Below are 17,140 nucleotides of genomic sequence, written 5' to 3' on the forward strand. Positions count from 1 at the left end.
ATTCCAAAAACTTATTATCTTAAATAGTAATAATATCTTCTAAATTAAACAAGATGCTAATTTTACAAAAATAAAATTGAAGTAGTGGAGCTTCAGAATGTGCTAAAACAAGCATGCACACTTTCAAAGGTGTGTCTAGGTTTTGGTGTGTCTGGTTTTATTGTTGATTCAATTGAATTACAGTTAAGATATTGAAGAATGTCAAAAAGTAGGTATGTGTGATAATGTTACAATTATTGTTACTAGCATACTTAATTGGAATAATGAGATACTGTAGAGTTAAATTTTTAAAGGACAAAATTTTCATATTGAAAATAAAAGTTGTCATCACATAGCATTTGCAACTTTAACATTTTCTTCCTTCCATTTTAGACTCCTGCACAACTTATAATGGATGATGATTGTCCATCAGCAATTTTTCCAAGCAAACCTTGTAAGTCTTTATTATTTTATCTTAGGAACACAGAATTTACCTAGGAGTTATTTATTTATTTAGCATCCAAAGTAGGACCATTTTTTTATGTTTACTGAAGTTGTTTTGAGTCATAAGGAAAAGTAGATTGTATTTTATAATATAGAGCAAGATAAACATATCTTGTTTAACACAGAAGTTATTAATTTAGTTCCTTTATTTCACAATTGATGAAAATAAGGCCAGGAAAAGTCCTATGACTGGCCCAAGGTCCCAGAGTTATTCTGGAAGAAAACCAAAGCTTACCTCCTGCCAAGGAAGTTTCCACTGAAGCACTGTGGGTTTTGGGGTTTTGCTGCATAAAAACACACATAAATTGAAAATATATCTTTAAAAGTCCCAACTTATTTGGGCTCTATGAATACACATAAATACACATGTGGGCATGTTTTTACATATCTACTCCTAAATTTAGCCAAATTTTTGTTTTTTTAGTTGAGGTAACATTGGTCTACAATGTTATATATGACTTAGAAGTATAGGCTCTAGACCTTCAGGTGTGTATTACAACACTGCACCCACCACCATGGCACTCATAAAGCTTGTTCAGAAATTGCCTCAACAGTGTGAGTAGAACATATAGTTGTCATTATAGTTTAAATTTTGAAATACTTACATATCTCCTGAATGAATCAATGTCTTAATGTCTTTAAAATTATAAACTTTATTTAATATAATACTCTGTTGAGATAAAAAGAAATAATCACTCATTTTACTTTCTGAAGGATATAGTCCTAACTACAAAGAAAAAATAATTATATAAATGTCCATTACAATATATAAGTCAAAGGATCCAAGAAAAAGAAAACAGAAGGGAAACACTCTCACATTCAAAAGCAAGAATACTTAAATGAATTATGATGTTTTTATTAAATGAAATATGTTAACATTATTAAATATAAGAATTGTGTGTATGTTGTACTATTAAATAGAATGCAAAGTATTTTATGCACTATAATGACTATCATGTATACATGAAAATGGAAAAAAATATTCAAAGAAAAAGACTGGAAAGCAAAATGCTAAAATGTTAAGCAGTTGTTCTGGAAATGGCAAACTTACAGGCATTTTTCTCTTCTTTCTTTTTATTTCTCCATTTTCCCACAATGTATTTATACATTTCTTTTAAAATAGAAGAAATGCAATAGTCATCAATTTGAGTAGAAAGTTGATTACCATTGAAACAGCCGTCACCAAACACAGTGTCTTTCCTGCTCCAAACACTCTTCTTAGGGCAAATAAGGAACTTTAAGCAAAAGGATGTAGGTCCTATAAATATTTTGCCAGGAAGCCCTGGGAAACAAGCACTATGGCAAAGAACAGTGTTAGATTTTTTTGGCAAAAATGAATCATTTGTCACTGAAGATAAAATAGCTATAAAAGTATAAGAAATAGTCATTGTCCTTGCAAGAACAGTTTGTTTTAATCACATAATATAAAGTATATATTGGGAGAATATATAAATAAATAAGAAAGACATCATGCTTTACAGTGTAGTGAGGGGGGCATTAAGGTGAACATAGCAACCAACTTGTATTGCAGCCCCATTAGGGGATTAAGTATAGTGCTTAATCTAATTTTACTCACCTAATATAATTCACTCATTAAATAATTTGTAAAATTAAATAAATAATATTAAAAGAAATGAGGGAAAACACTGTGTGTGTGTATGTGTGTGTGTGTGTATATATATATATATATATATATATATGGTTATGACTCTAAAAAAATTTCCTATAGAAGAAAGTTTAGAAGAAGATTCATTGACATGTTAATATAGTTGACTGTGGGTGGTAGAATTCTCTATAGTAGTTTCCTCTGCTTTCCAAATATAGAGAGTATATTTAATTATTGAAGCTAACAGACTGAGACTGCCCAGAAATAAGTAGTACAATGTTGGGGAACTCTGTAGGTGGGGACAGTCATAGGTAAGAAGTGGAAAGTTAGGTATACACAGAAAGGAAGGAGGTAGGACCAGGGGAATCTGGGCATATAAGCAAAGGCAAGAGAGTTTCAAAGAGCAAGGATTGTCTACCATGTCAAAGACTCAGAAAAATTAACTCATTCAACAGCAGATGTTTGCCAGTTTCCATTATACATGAATGGGTTCGAGCAGGACAAAGACTAAGTAATATTTGGAGGTCCTGGCAATTAGGAGGTCATTAGGAATCACTGGGAGGACAACTTCCATGGAATGGTGGGGGCAGATATATGATTAAATGGAAAGGAACTAGAAGCGGCTGGTGGAGACTACTAGCCAGGGAAGAACAGAAAGATAGGACAGGGATCAGCCATATGTTATCAGTACCTACTGAAGATGGAGGTGGGTAGAGAAGATACCATTTTAAGGCAGGAAAGGGTTTTTTAAAGATAGCTTTTTTTTCTTTCCTGGATTAACTGCTTTAGTATTTTCAGATTCAAACTCCATGTGAACCCATGGAAATCTGTGATGCCATATTTACACACACACACACACACACACACACAAATGACCCTTTTTGATTTCTCTTGCCTCTTCATTTAAAATTGGGGGTTTTAAAATATTTTTATTAATATATACTTATAAAGCTGCAAGGATTCTATTTAATAAAATAGATATGTGGCTTTTCTCAGAAATTATGCTAGTCTACAAAGTGAGAGCCATTTTTTAGTATAATTATTTTATTTATTTTTATTCACTTATTTATTTATTTAGAACTTTTTTTGTTTTATACATTTTTTACATCATTTTTAATTTTTGCACAATGTATGCATTTTCATCTTGGTTATAGTCCCCATACAATTCCCACCCCCCTTGTTTTGATCCTACTCCCTCCTCCACCCTCCACCCCCGTAGTGTGTGTCTTGTTTATAGTTGCTTGTTGATTTTGATTTTGATTTTTAGCTTTGTAATTTCCATTGCTAGCCCTTCCCACCCACCCTGCAAAAGCAAAAAAAAAAACCATAAATGAAAAATTTGGAAGGGGCATTTTTAAGATTTTAAAAATAAAATTTCAGTTGACTTGGTAGCTTTAAGTTTAAGTTGGTTTTTATTTCTCAAGGAATTATTTATAAATTTGCAGTTTTCATGATTACACTTGAGTACCTCAAATTTGTTTTAATAGTAACACTAAACTTATCCAAGTTAATGTAGCCTTTTCTTTAAAATGTGTTTGCCATGAGATACACATTATCATTATTCCTCTTTTAAAACCTGTGCTATGTGTCTTATTTACGCCTACTTGGTGAATATACCATGCATAGAGTAATCAACAAGTTCAGAATATAGTTTCAGATTGTCATTGTGTTTGCTTTCAATGTTAGTCTTAGAGCCATCAGAAAATCTTCTGATTAACAATGATTAAATTAGTTGTCTATGCTGAGCAATTTATGTATCATCTAGCAAGTATTTGATTAGACCTAACAGGAGCTTGAGGAAGGCAGGACATCATTTTGGAAGAAGTAGATAAGAGGTTACCATAATTTTAATTTATTTTACAGTTCTCCAGAGATGTTTCCCTGACTTCTCTGTTAAAAATGGCACTTTTACAGTAGGAAATAAGACAAAGTTCCAAGATGGAAGTGGAAAGACAAGAAATGCTGTAGAACTGAGGGAAGCTGCAAAGTATGTTTGTTTACATTTACATTTTTTTCAGTTTCAATGCACCCCATTATTGTACCCAAGATTAAAGCTTCCACTGTGTTAAGGGTAATAGGGGGAGACGATGTTTTGTGAAATATACATGTCACTGTGGACTGGAAAGCTTTGTATATGTTCATTAAGAAAAGTGTGTAAAGGAAAAACCATAATCAATTAGAAAGAGCAGCAGTTTTTTTCTTTTCAAAATGACTAAATATTTCATTATCAGAAGATACAGAAATGAGACATTGGAAATGTACTGAAAGCCCTTAATATAATTAATTCTTTTTAATGAAAAAATTAATAGTAATAATAATAAAAGCTCTGTGCTTTTGAAAGCATCATTTAAAAAAAAAGTTACTGAGATCGTAAACTGTCAGATGTTACAAAGGGAAGATGACTTTAAACAAGGCAAAATAACCATGATGATTCTGTTTCAAGATAACCATGATGATGTAAGGTCAAATTTCCATGTTTTAAGCACAAAGAAGTAAATTTGCTGTTTCCCTTAGCTGTATACATCCTAGTGTCAATGTTATCACCCTGAATTCCCTCGGTGAATACAAACACATACACAAACATAAACCCACAGTTGCATTGCATAACTCAGTTGTTGAATTAAAAATGAAAAATAAAATATTTAAAAAATTTCTCTTTCATAAAATACACTAGCAGTCTAAGCAAGTAATGTGGTTCTGCATATTTAGACTATAATAGCAACATGGATGAATTTCACAAATATAAAGCTATATGAAAGAAATCACAAAATAATAAGTACAATTACATTGACCAAAAAACCCAAAACAAACACAACTAAATTATTCTGTGGTGCCTAAAAAGAAAATTGGTAAACTATTATCCAAAAAGCCAGGAATGTGTTCCCTTTAGGGGAAGGGGAAGGTGCTGTAATTGGGGTACATGTGGGAAAGGGGTGACGGTATTGTAGTTACATGAATTTGTTCACTTTGATCGTTTATCAAATCAATGTTAACTTGTTCACTTTTCTGTAAGTGCCCATCGTGCCTTTCTGCCGCAGAGCTGTTGGAGTATTAAGAAGGAGGCTAACAGCCATGTTCATTCTTGGCTCTATGGATTTGCTAACTTCAAAATTGGCCTTATTTAAATTCATGTCCTATAGTGAGCTTTCTGCAATATTGAGGGCATGCAGCACACATTGGAAAGCTGTGTTTTCTGTATATAGCTATAGCCACTTTTGTGGGTTTATCGAAGTGATATCTCATTCATTGTGGGTAGGAACAGCAACTTACAAAATCCCTTTTATAATAACAAGAACATTTCTGTTTGGAGGTAGTGAAAAAGTAATTGATATTTTTTTCTTCTTTGAATTCAGTCATATCAATAAAATCCTTGATTCAAGGACAATTGGATTGAAAATATTTGAAGATTATGCAACAACTTGGTATTGGATTCTCATGTAAGTAAAAGCAGAGGTGTTGCTTCTCCATCCCCATTCTGAATTTATCTTTGTAGAACACTTACCCCATTGATATTTGTGAATATATAACGTTGACACACATCTCAGGCCCTGCCATTTTTCTTTGAAATAAGGTAAGGTCGGAACACAGATATTTGTTCTATGTCCCAGTAGTAGGAAAAAGTTACAAGAATGTAAATTTTAATTTCATTTATTAAAGTATAGTTACTAATACACATATACTTCAAGTCATTGGGGCAGCATCTATGTACATTTGCTTCATGTCATGAGTTACTGTGAATGTGACATATTTCTCTGGTTCTGTTTTCTTGTTTGTCTTTCCCTCAACCTCTGAAGAATTATGCTATTTTTTAATACATCCCTTCCACATAGTGATTGCAATCATCTTCATCATAAGTCACTGTAGTTATGAGGAGCTGAATGAGTTATGAAAGGAGGAGATTTAAAACTTTTAGACATAAGATTTGCATCCCTGGAAAGGTAAAGGAAAATTCAGTCACCACTGGAGTGGATATGTCTGTCTTCTGTATCTAAGGTGGTCATTACTATCTGGCTCCCGTGTCATCTTCTAATACCATAAGATTATCTATTTTTATAGAAATCAAAGAACACAGTGAACACATCTTCATGTTCTTACAATGCCCTTTACAGCCTGACCCAACTTAGTTTCCCAGATTCATCTCTACTCATGTCTCTTGATTAACCCTATATTCTAAACACATCAAATAGTACAACCACTCCTAGACTGCCACACCCACCCCCATACTTTTGTACATTCCCAGCATATCCTTTGTTTCCTATGAAACTCCATCTCATCCAAAATCAACTTTTGTGTCATTTAGGAAGCCTTTGGTGACTTCCCCAGAAGTAAACAGTTACTTCCCTCTCTGTTCCTCAGACCCATTGTGTGTGTGTGTGTGTGTGTGTGTGTATGAATGTGTATCCACACCTATACATACACACAGATGGCTATCTTTATAGAGCACTTACAATTTTGTATTTTATATACCTGTCTTTTTTCATTCAATAAACTATAAGTTCTTTACCATGGTAAATATGTCTCACTCACCTTTATTTTCCTAAATCCTAACATATGGTATAGTTCTTTCTTTTTTTCCCCCCAAAGATTTATTTATTTACTCATACAAGCACTGGGTACAGTCAGAAGCGCGGGAGGGTGAGAGAATTCACCAGAGCCCGAGCAGGGAGCAGAACAGGCAGAAGGACTGAAGTACACTGCTGAGGGGAGCAGCGGGCGGCAGGAGAGGTCTGCGCGCCATGTGGGACCCTCGCCGGTGGCCGGGGATCGAACTGGCGCTGCAGAGGCTGCGGGCAGCTTCGCAGCCCAGCACTCAACCGCTGCGCCACAGGGAAGACCCTCTCATGGTATAGTTCTAAGAAAATAGAAGATGCATAGAAAATATAGATTCAAGAAACAGTAAGGGAACAGAACTCCAGGGGAATAAGGTAGATAGTAGATAGCTATCAGCTGTTTAATAAAGTAAAAAATGTATCATATGTAAGTAATAATATTTGTAGAATTTTATGCTGGAATTTAAAAGACAAAAAATGAATAGCTATAGTTCCTACAATTTTTGAATTATACTAAAGAATAATCCCTCAACCATATCAGTAAATATTAAAGTATCTCTGATTTTATAAGGGAGTGGCTTCTGAAGTTAAATCATAGACTCTGCAAAATTGTGACTTGAAAAGGTACTTTGATACCATGTTGTCATCTATCCATTGATAATGATTATTAAGATTTTGTTTCTAAAGATAACACTTAAAGATAATAAAATCAATAATTGTACCAGTCTCTGTCTGTTGCTACATTTGGAAACTTGCTGATAGCGCTAGAGATGTCCATTTTTAATAGAAACATCAATGAATTTCCCAAGTTTAATGAATTTGCTTTGATGAAATTATCAAAAAGAATCCAAATTATCAAAAAGTCCAACAGGACTTTAATTTGGATATATGTTGTGGAGTAAGGAACAGAAGTATCTCTAGTAGCTTATCAAATCCCAGAAAGGAATTAAAACAGAAGGAAAATAGTTATGCTCTTGATTGCGTCATAAAATTACATTGCCGGGCCTCCCTGGTGGCGCAGTGGTTGAGCGCTGGGTTGCGAAGCTGCCCGCACCCTCTGCAGTGCCGGTTCGATCTCCGGCTGCTCCCCGGCCACCGGAGGAGGGTCCCACATGGCGCGCAGACCTCTCCTGCCGCCCGCTGCTCCCCTCAGCAGTGTACTTCGGTCCCTCTGCCTGCTCTGCTCCCGCTCTGGCTCTGGTGAATTCTCTCACCCTCCCGCGCTTCTGACTGTACCCAGTGCTTGTATAAATAAATAAATCTTTAAAAAAAAAAATTACATTGCCCAGGAAAAACAAAAGCCTTATCAAATAGATGTGTGGTAACATCAGGCATCACCAATTATTAGAGTTAATTAGGCTATGGTGATAATAACTACAAAGTCATGGATTCAGTAGCTGTGTGGGTCAGTTATTTCTCTTGTCTTTCTGCCCCAAACTATTCCCTTGTTCTAGACAGTTCTAGATTCTAACTATTCTAGACAGTCATACTGCAGAAGATTTCTATTAATTACCAGGTATATAGAGCAGCACAGATTCAATTTGAATATATTTTACAGTGTATGACTTCCTGTAATAAGGAAAAAATTAAAGTTGGTTACTGTGGCAGAGAGGTCAAAATTGTAGGTTGGTGGAATTGTGCTTTTCTTGAATAATGATTGATACTGGACTGTGGTTGACCTGGGCATACATAGGTGACACATGTAGAAGGTCTCTGATGTTCTATTCTTCTATATTAAAGTTAATAGAAACCATTATTTATACTTTTTTGTGTGTAGAAGAATCAGGGTGTAGGGCAGAGGTTCGGGGGAAGGGAGGAGGTGAGAGGATTCACCAGAGACAGAGTGGGGAGCAGAACAGGCAGAATGACTGAAATATACTACTAAGGGGAGCAGCAGGTGAGACAGGGAGATGTCTGCTGTGCCATATGTGGGTTAGCTCCCTGGCCAGGGATCAAACTCAGGCCATAGAGGTAATAGCATCCTAGGCTACCAGGAAGGCCCTAATTATACTTTTTAAATGTTTCTGTATCTAGGTGAAAGAAGATAATCTAAGAATCATTTTGAACAGAGAAAAATGTTGTCTTGCTTTTTTGATAACCTTAGCACTTTTGACTCTTGTTTTATTGTGCATATTATCCTCTAGTGGCTTCACTATCGCCATGTTCCTCAGTTGGCTGTTTGTGATACTCCTGAGGTATACAGCTGGATTCCTCTTCTGGGTCTTCGTGTTGGGTGTGATTGGAATTATAGGCTATGGTAGGTATTACCCATCTTAAAATCTTCACTATCAAAACTTTATTTTCAGTTGCCATTACCAATCACCACAAAGCATTTTATTTGCAGTGAATTTAGTTATTCTTTACCCCAAAAAGTGTTAACAAAAGTATTTAATTTGGCATATTTTGTGTCTTTAACTTATTTATCTTAAAATAAGTGCTATTAAATGTTCTATTCTTATAAAGAAATAAGCAAAGGAATAGACAAAACCAAGCCTATACTTGAAATCCTGCTGTAAGACTAATCCTACTGTAACTAGAGGGGGAGAAGGAGTAGGAGCAAGGGATAGAAGGAGCCTCCTGGACTGTGGTGAAGGACGATGGGTGCCTTCGTGGTTGGTGTGTTGTGGTAACATACATTCGAAGTGATATGAATCTATACAGCTATAACATATTCAGTGTTGTAACTAAAATAACTGCAGTAACAAACAAAAATCCAGTATGTGGTCAATGCCCCCCCAAAAAAAGTTCTATTATTTTTGCCTACCAGCCTTTTGTCTCACACCTTGTGCTGTGAGGTGAAAGTATAGCACTTATGGAAGCATCCTTTCAGTCTTTTAACAAATGCATAGGTCAATATTTGAATGTTTGAGAAGCTTCTCAAAAGATTCCAAGGAAGATTCTCAGGTTAAAATCAAAATTAAAAAGGAGATAAAAAGAATCCCTTTTAGGTTAATGAAAAATATTTCAGTGAAATCTTTTTATTCCTTTAGTTTTTCTACCTGATCAAAAGCCAGCTCTGCATAGTTAAAGTGTGATCTGTTTTTCCCTTTCAACTTGGTACTTTAAATCCCTGTTCTGTCACATGTTTTTATAATTGGCCATTACTCCATAATGAGGTATCACCCTCTAGAGGCAAATATTTTGAATTACACTCATTGGATAGAGAATTACCTATTACAAAGTTGAAATCTCACCACTAATTCAAGTCCTTCTAAAGCAGTATTGTTACATAATGTGAACACTAAAAAAAGGAACTAAAGTTTCTCCTAAAGAACAGTATAGCACATACTTTCTGTCTTTTAACAAATGTATAGGTCAATACTTGAATGTTTGAGAAGTTTCTCAAAGATTCCAAAGAAGTTTCTCAGCTCAAAATCAAAAGAAGGAATTTCCCTATAACACCATTTGGATTGACAATGCAACTTCATGGTAGTAGACACTTAAAAATAACAATTTCCTGTTTCTGTCACTGGAAGGAGAGCTTTACACAAATCAATTTAAGAATGCAGTGGAGTTCCCAGACTTGGTAGTTAGCTTGAGTTCTAATCCCAGCTCCAGGACATGTAACTGAGTGACTTTGAAAATGCTGCTCATTAAGACCCAGTTTCCTTATCCATAACATCTACACAATAATGGTATCTCTATATCACAAGATTGTGAGGACTAAACAAGATAATGAATATAAAGCCTTTAGAACAGTGCCTGGAATACAGTCAGTGCTCCTTGTGTGTTGAATATTGTTTTGGTCATCCTTGTTATCCTCAGTGCATTTCTAGACAGTCATTCAAGTCTTTTCAGGTTCTCCTTATCAGCCCCTCCTGTGTAACTGCCCATGAAGAGGTGGGTCAGGCTGGTAGATGACACAAGAACTGTAGCTCCCTAATCAGAAACTCCCAAGAAAGCATTTTGTTTAAAATTATTTGTATTTCCTCTTTTTGCTCAAAATAACCCCTTCCCTTTGTCACTGTCAGTCTGTGCATGTGATTCAATCACTCTTTTATTGTCATCAAAGAAGGAGAGAGAAGCAATGTCTATGAATGTTTCACTGACTTGTCTTAAGAAGCAAGAAAAATCTAAGACTGGGTTATAGTGTTAATCTCAAAGCAACAAAAGGGGAATAGATGGTCAATTTATAAAAAGTGCAGGTAGGACAATGAAGTTCAGCCCCCTATTGACTCCCTAGGTAGTGCTAAACTCCAAGTAAGCTTGGAACTATTCATTGGGTGGTGAAGTGTCCAACTAGATTAGGAAGTATAAGTAAAACTGTATGTGAGTGGCCTCTGCTACTATCTTGGACAGCCAGCCTTTGATATCATGAGAAACCAATGGCATGTAGACATTAGCTTAGTTCCTAGGACAAGGGACAATGTGAATGTACCATACTGAGCAGAGAAAAAGCCAGACTGTGTGTGGGCAGGTATCCAAGTTAATAGTTACACGGGAGAAGATAGAACACCAGGTTACAAAAACAGATTTGGAGATTGAAAAAGACCCGGTTCCAGATCCATCACATATTAACTGTGTGATTCTCTGCGAGTACATAGTCTCTCTAATTCAGAAATTCCACAGCTATACAATCAGAACTTGTATTAAATAAAATAGAGCACATAAAAGCACTCAAAAAGAAGCCTAGCATATAGTAATTTTTCTTTTTTTTTTCCTTTTTTGGGGATATTTTAACTTTCTAAAAATACAGAATATGTTGTATTTATAATGATAAATTTTTTTTTCCTTTACAAGATTAGACTTGCATTGTGATTATCTTTATTTTTTTTAATTAATAAATTTTATTTTTATATTCCCCATACAATTGCAATCCCCCCATTCTGACCCCAATCCCTCCCCTCCCGCCCCCCACCCCCCAAAAAGTGTCTTTGGTTCATAGTTTTTGTTGATTTTGATTTTCACTTTCTTATAGTTATTCATTTTCCTGGTCCCTTATTTAAGTATTCTAGATTCCTGCTATGAGTGAGACCATCCGGTATTTTTCTTTTTCTTTTTGGCTTATTTCACTGAGCATGATCCCTTCCAGCGCCATCCATGTTGCTGCAAATTGCATGTGTTTATCTTTTTTGAATGCTGAGTAATATTCCATGGTATATATGTACCACATCTTCTTGATCCAGTCATCTATTTTTGGGCAATTGGGCTGTTTCCAAAGCTTAGCTATTGTAAATAGTGCTGCTATAAACATAGGGGTGCAGGTGTTCTTTGGAATTGATGTTTCTGTGTTCTTTGGGTAAATACCTAGGAGTGGAATTGCTGGATCCTGTGGAAGCTCTATGTTTAGTAGGTCCAGAAATCTCCACACAGCTCTCCATAGTGGTTGGACCAGTTTGTACTCCCACCAACAGTGCAGAAGAGTTCCTTTTTCTCCACACCCTCGCCAACATTTGTTGTTGCTAGTTTTTTTAATATGTGCCATTCTCACTGGTGTAAGATGGTATCTCATGGTAGTTTTGATTTGCATTTCCCTGATTGCAAGTGATGTTGAACATTTTTTCATATGCCTGTTGGCCATTCGCATTTCCTCTTCAGAGAAGTTTCTTTTTAGCTCCTCTGTCCATTTTTTGACTGGATTATTTTCTTTGTTGTTATTGAGTCTCATCAGCTCTTTGCAGATTTTTGTGATCAGTCCTTTATCATTAGTGTTGGGTGCAAAAATTTTCTCCCAGTTGGTGGGGTTTCTCCTTGTTTTTGTTATTGTCTCTTTTGCTGTGCAGAAGCTCTTTAATTTGATGTAGTACCAGCTGTTGATCTTTGCCTTCACTATCACTGCTTTGGGTGATTTGTCTGTAAAGATGTCTTTGATATGCAAATCACGTAGTGTTTCACCTATATTTCCTTCTATGTATTTTATGGTTTCAGGACTCATGTCTAGTTCTTTAATCCATTTTGAGTTGATTTTTGTATATGGTGTGAGGTAGTGGTCAAGCTTCATTCTTTTGCATGTAGCGACCCAGTTTTCCCAGCACCATTTATTGAACAAACTTTCTTTGCTCCAATGCATAGTCTTTGCTCCTTTGTCAAATATTAGTTGACCATAAATCTGTGGGTTTATTTCTGGATTTTCTATTCGATTCCATTGGTCTGTATGTCTGTTCTTGTTCCAATACCATGCCGTTTTGATGATTATGGCTTTGTAGTATAGTTTGAAGTCTGGGAGTTTGATGCCTCCATTCCCTTCTTTTTTTTTCAGGAGAGCTTTGGCTATTCGGGGTTTTTTGTGATTCCATATGAATTTCATCAATAATTGTTCTATTTCTTGCATATAGTAATTTTTCAACAAATAGTCTCTCTTGTTCTTGTCATGTAGGAGTAATGTTGAAGAAAGAGGACTTGAAACATAGGAGTCATACCTTGAAAGAAAAAAGCTAGGACAGGAGAAGGAAAATAATAGTAAAAGAAATAGGAAAACACTGCTGAGACTTTCACATCCCCACCAGTGAAGGAGCTAAGTAGTGTGACATACCATCTTGCTATAAAATAATGACATAAAAAAGTATTGTATTGTCTTATACAGTTTATTGTTTTTGATGAATTTCAGGAAATAAAGGAAATTTCCCTGAAAGAGAAAGAAACCTCGAGCTCAAATTAAAGTAGGGAAATGAACGGATAGCAAGTGTGAAACACTGGGTAGCCCACACCAGTGCTTCCATCAAGAGACTTATTTCAGGGCCAGCAGCAGGGGAAGGGATCAGACCTGAAACTCCTGGACTACATCCAGAATCCAGAAAAGCATGTACAGTGACCCCAGTTTGGTAGTACTCTTTGGCTGCCAAGAGAAACAAGTGGATAACCCTTCTAGATAAAAATGCCCAAAGTTTAAGTCACATCTAGTTTGGGTCTCAATCAAAGAGGACCAAACATACAAGGACATTGTCTTTTTGTGAGAAACAGCAGAAACTATAAACAAGAGATCAGAACATGGGACTATCCCAATATGCCAGATAAGGAAATCAATAAAGATTGTGGAAAACCATGTATAAAATGTTTAAAAATTAGTGATGGAATTTAAAAAATAAGAAATCATCAATAAATGTCCAGGCATGCATGAAGATGAACCAAATAGAATGTAAAATAATAGATTAAACATTTCATTGATAAATAGCAAAATAGAGCATTGATAAATGGGAAGATTAATTTGAATTATCCAAAATATAGCAGAATCTGATAAAGGATCAGAATATGGTGGTGTGGATAAGAGGACTAGAGAATAGGTTGAGTAGGACCTAGTAGGACCTATCAGTATATTTGAAAGTTATTGGCTGAGAATTTTCTAGAATTGATAAAAGATATGAATCCATAGATATAGGAAGTTCTAACTATACCAAGAAAAATAAGGGAAGAGACATCCATATCTAGTCTTTCATTATTTTATTTGTTCATTCAACAAATATCAAGTAGCTACTTCCATGTACAGGTATTTTTCTAGGCTTTTGAGATATAGCAGTAAACAAAAGGCAGAGAGGTTCTTACTCTCCTGATGTTTATAACCTAAACAAATTATCTGTCAGAAGGTGATGTTTGCTATGAAAAGAAGAAAAAGTGGAACAGGAAAAGGGGATTGAGTCTATCATGGTAGAGCAAAGAGTGCAAATTATATTAGCAGGGTAGGCCTTTTTGAAAAGAGATCTAAGAAAACCCTTAAAGGAGGCCATAGAATTAGCCACTGGAGTTAAGGGAAAGATCTATACCATGAGTGCAACTAGAACAAAGGCCAAAGGCAGGGTATATTGAAGAAATGTATAGAAAACCAGTGTGGATGGGTGTATACAGAGTAAAGGGGAAAATTAAAAGAAGGTTATAGAATTCATGAAAGTCAGAAACACGTAGGTTATTATCAGATCTTGCCTTTTACTCTGAGTGAAATGGAGAGGCATTGTAGGGCTCTGAAGCCCCTGGGTAGAGAAGAAACTGTAGTGAAGCAAGAGTAGAAGCAATGAGGCAGGAATGCAGACTGATCCATCCACTATGGAAAGCCATGTGGAGGACCCTCAAATTACTAAAAATGGATCTACCATATGACCCCATAATTCCACTCCTAGGAAACTACCCAAAGGGCACAACGACATTAATTCGAAAGGATACTTGCAATTCTGTGTTCATTGCAGCACTGTTCACAATAGCTAAAATAGGGAAACAACATAAATGCCCCAAAACAGATGACTGGATCAAGAAGATGTGGTATATATATATACACAATGGAATAGCACTCGGCAATCAAAAAAGATAAACATGCCATTCGCAGCAACATGGATGGAGCTGGAAGGGATTGTGCTTAGTGAAATAAATCAGAAGGAAAAAGAAAAATATTGAACAGTTTCACTTATAGGAAGAATATAGGGAAACCATACAAGGGATCCATGGGGGGAAGGGGAAGACAAAACTAGCAGTCAAACTATAAATTGGAGACATTCATCAGGGGAAGTGGGGAGGAAAAGGGATCAAAACAGGAGGGAGGAACACAAGAGTCTGTGGTGATGGTTCACAGGTATCTTGGTGGTGGTAATTTTATGGGAGCAACACCTGAGAAGAGCAATCAAACCTTGTACAAAATGAACAATGATGTAAAAATACATAATAATTTTTTTTAAACAGTAGAAACAGTGAGACCAGTAGGAAGGCTATTGCAGTAATCCTGGTGTAAATGAGTAAAACTCAGCCAAAATGATAGCAATGAGAATAGGCAGATTTGATTTTTTTTAATGTAGAACTAACTGAATTTTCTGATGGACTGACTGCAACTCATGAGGGAAAGTAAGAATTCAAAAATGACTTCAAAGGTTTCAACCTGAACCATTAGAAAGGTGGAGTTACCATCAACTGAGATAAGGAAGGTTGGAGTGGATCAGGCTTGGTATGGAAATGGATTGATTGGAAGTTTAATTTTGGACATGTTGATTTTGAGGTGTTTATTGAGTTTGAGGCATGAAAATGAAGATGTTAAATCTGCAGTTGAATCTGCAGTCTGACTTTGAGGGAGAAAAGAGCTAATTTAAGAAACATATTTAGGAGTCAGGATTGTTAGAGGCATGAGACATGAAAATGGGTAAAGATTGCAGCATAGACTGAGCTCCGACTTCCTCTGACATTAATGACCAGGGAGAAAGACAGGACCAGCAAAACAACTGGAATTGAACAGTTCTTTTTGAAAACAAAAAGGAAATGATGTTCTAGAAGCCTATGAAGAAAGGAGGGATTGATCTACCTTGTCAAATCTGGCTCAGAGGTTAACAAAGATGAAAATTGACTTTGGATTTATAAATGTGGAGAGATAGAGTTGGTAGAATAATGAGGGAGAGGTCTAATTAGAGTAGATTATTAGAGGGTGGGAGGAGAGAAATTATAAACAGAAAATATAAATGGCTATTTTGGAGAGCTTTATACCATGAGGAACAAGAAATTGGTCTATGGATGGAGAAAGAGTAGAATTTTTTTGTTTTCTTCTCTAAGATAGAAGGAAGAACAAATATATATTGTTTTCTTTACTATACAAATAAGAGCATATTTTTAATATAATTTTGTACCTTGTTCTTTTCACTTAAAATATCAGAGAGATCATATTACTAGACTCTGTTTTCTTTCTTTACATAGCAGTAGAGCATTCTAGCATAATTTGTTTAATCATTTCCTATTGATGGTCATAAAGGTTGTTTCTAGTCAAAAGATTTTTTAACATTTTATTTTTTCATTATTTTTATAAGCATTTTTTAAAAGATTTATCTATGTAAGAACCGGGGTACAGGCCACATGTGTGGGAGGGTGAGAGGACTCACCAGAGACAGAGTGGGGAACAGAAAAGGCAGACTGACTGAAATACAATGCTGAGGGGAGCAGTGGGTGAGTCAGGGGAGGTCTGCTGAGCCATCTGGGTAGCTCCCTAGCTGGGGATCAAACTTGTGCTACAGTGGCTGCAGATAGCTTCATAGGTTGCATCTTAATCCCTTGCACCACCAGGGAGGCCGATAGTCAAAGGACATTTAAGGCAAGATTTTGCCATGATATTAGACAAATCCTGAAAATAGATATTTATTACAGTAGTATATTTAAATTCTTAGATGCAAAAAATTTACTGTGTATATATGAATTTTGCCATTGTAGAAATGACCATGCTAATTAGTTTCTTGTAGATACACGTGCTAAGTGTATAGCTTATATCTCAGAAAATAACATTTCATATTAGTCTGTTTTTCTTTCCTTTTCAAGGAATATGGCACTGTTATCAGCAATACTGCAAACTTCAGGGAAAGCCAAACTCTCAGTTAACTGTATATGACATCGGGCTTCAGATTGACTTAAGCATGTACTTTCAACTGAAACAGACGTGGTTTGCATTTAGTGAGTGGATTTTAAAAATTTGTTTTATTAAAATTACAATATTGAGAAAGCATTTCTTTTGTCTAAAGGGAAACTTAGGTTTGTGTAACCTGTTAATTATACTTATTACTAGTCATTATATAAATGTGTCTATAATCCTACTAGCTACATTAAGTAGGAA

The 17,140-nt window shown here is 35.6% G+C and overlaps 1 protein-coding gene across 1 annotated transcript in view; it reads left to right on the forward strand.

Moving 5' to 3' along the window:
* Positions 1 to 17,140, forward strand: part of SLC44A5 (solute carrier family 44 member 5) — a gene marked incomplete at both ends in the record, with an annotated part of 126,006 nt that overhangs the window by 91,921 nt on the left and 16,945 nt on the right. The window contains 5 exons of the mRNA XM_084242342.1: positions 373 to 433; positions 3,953 to 4,076; positions 5,443 to 5,526; positions 8,784 to 8,896; positions 16,849 to 16,980. Of these exons, the coding sequence (XP_084098468.1) occupies positions 373 to 433; positions 3,953 to 4,076; positions 5,443 to 5,526; positions 8,784 to 8,896; positions 16,849 to 16,980 (514 nt within the window). The remainder of the gene's footprint in view (positions 1 to 372; positions 434 to 3,952; positions 4,077 to 5,442; positions 5,527 to 8,783; positions 8,897 to 16,848; positions 16,981 to 17,140) is intronic.

Source organism: Talpa europaea (genome assembly GCF_964194135.1).
Source record: "Talpa europaea genome assembly, chromosome: 9".
Taxonomy (NCBI): Eukaryota; Metazoa; Chordata; class Mammalia; order Eulipotyphla; family Talpidae; genus Talpa; species Talpa europaea.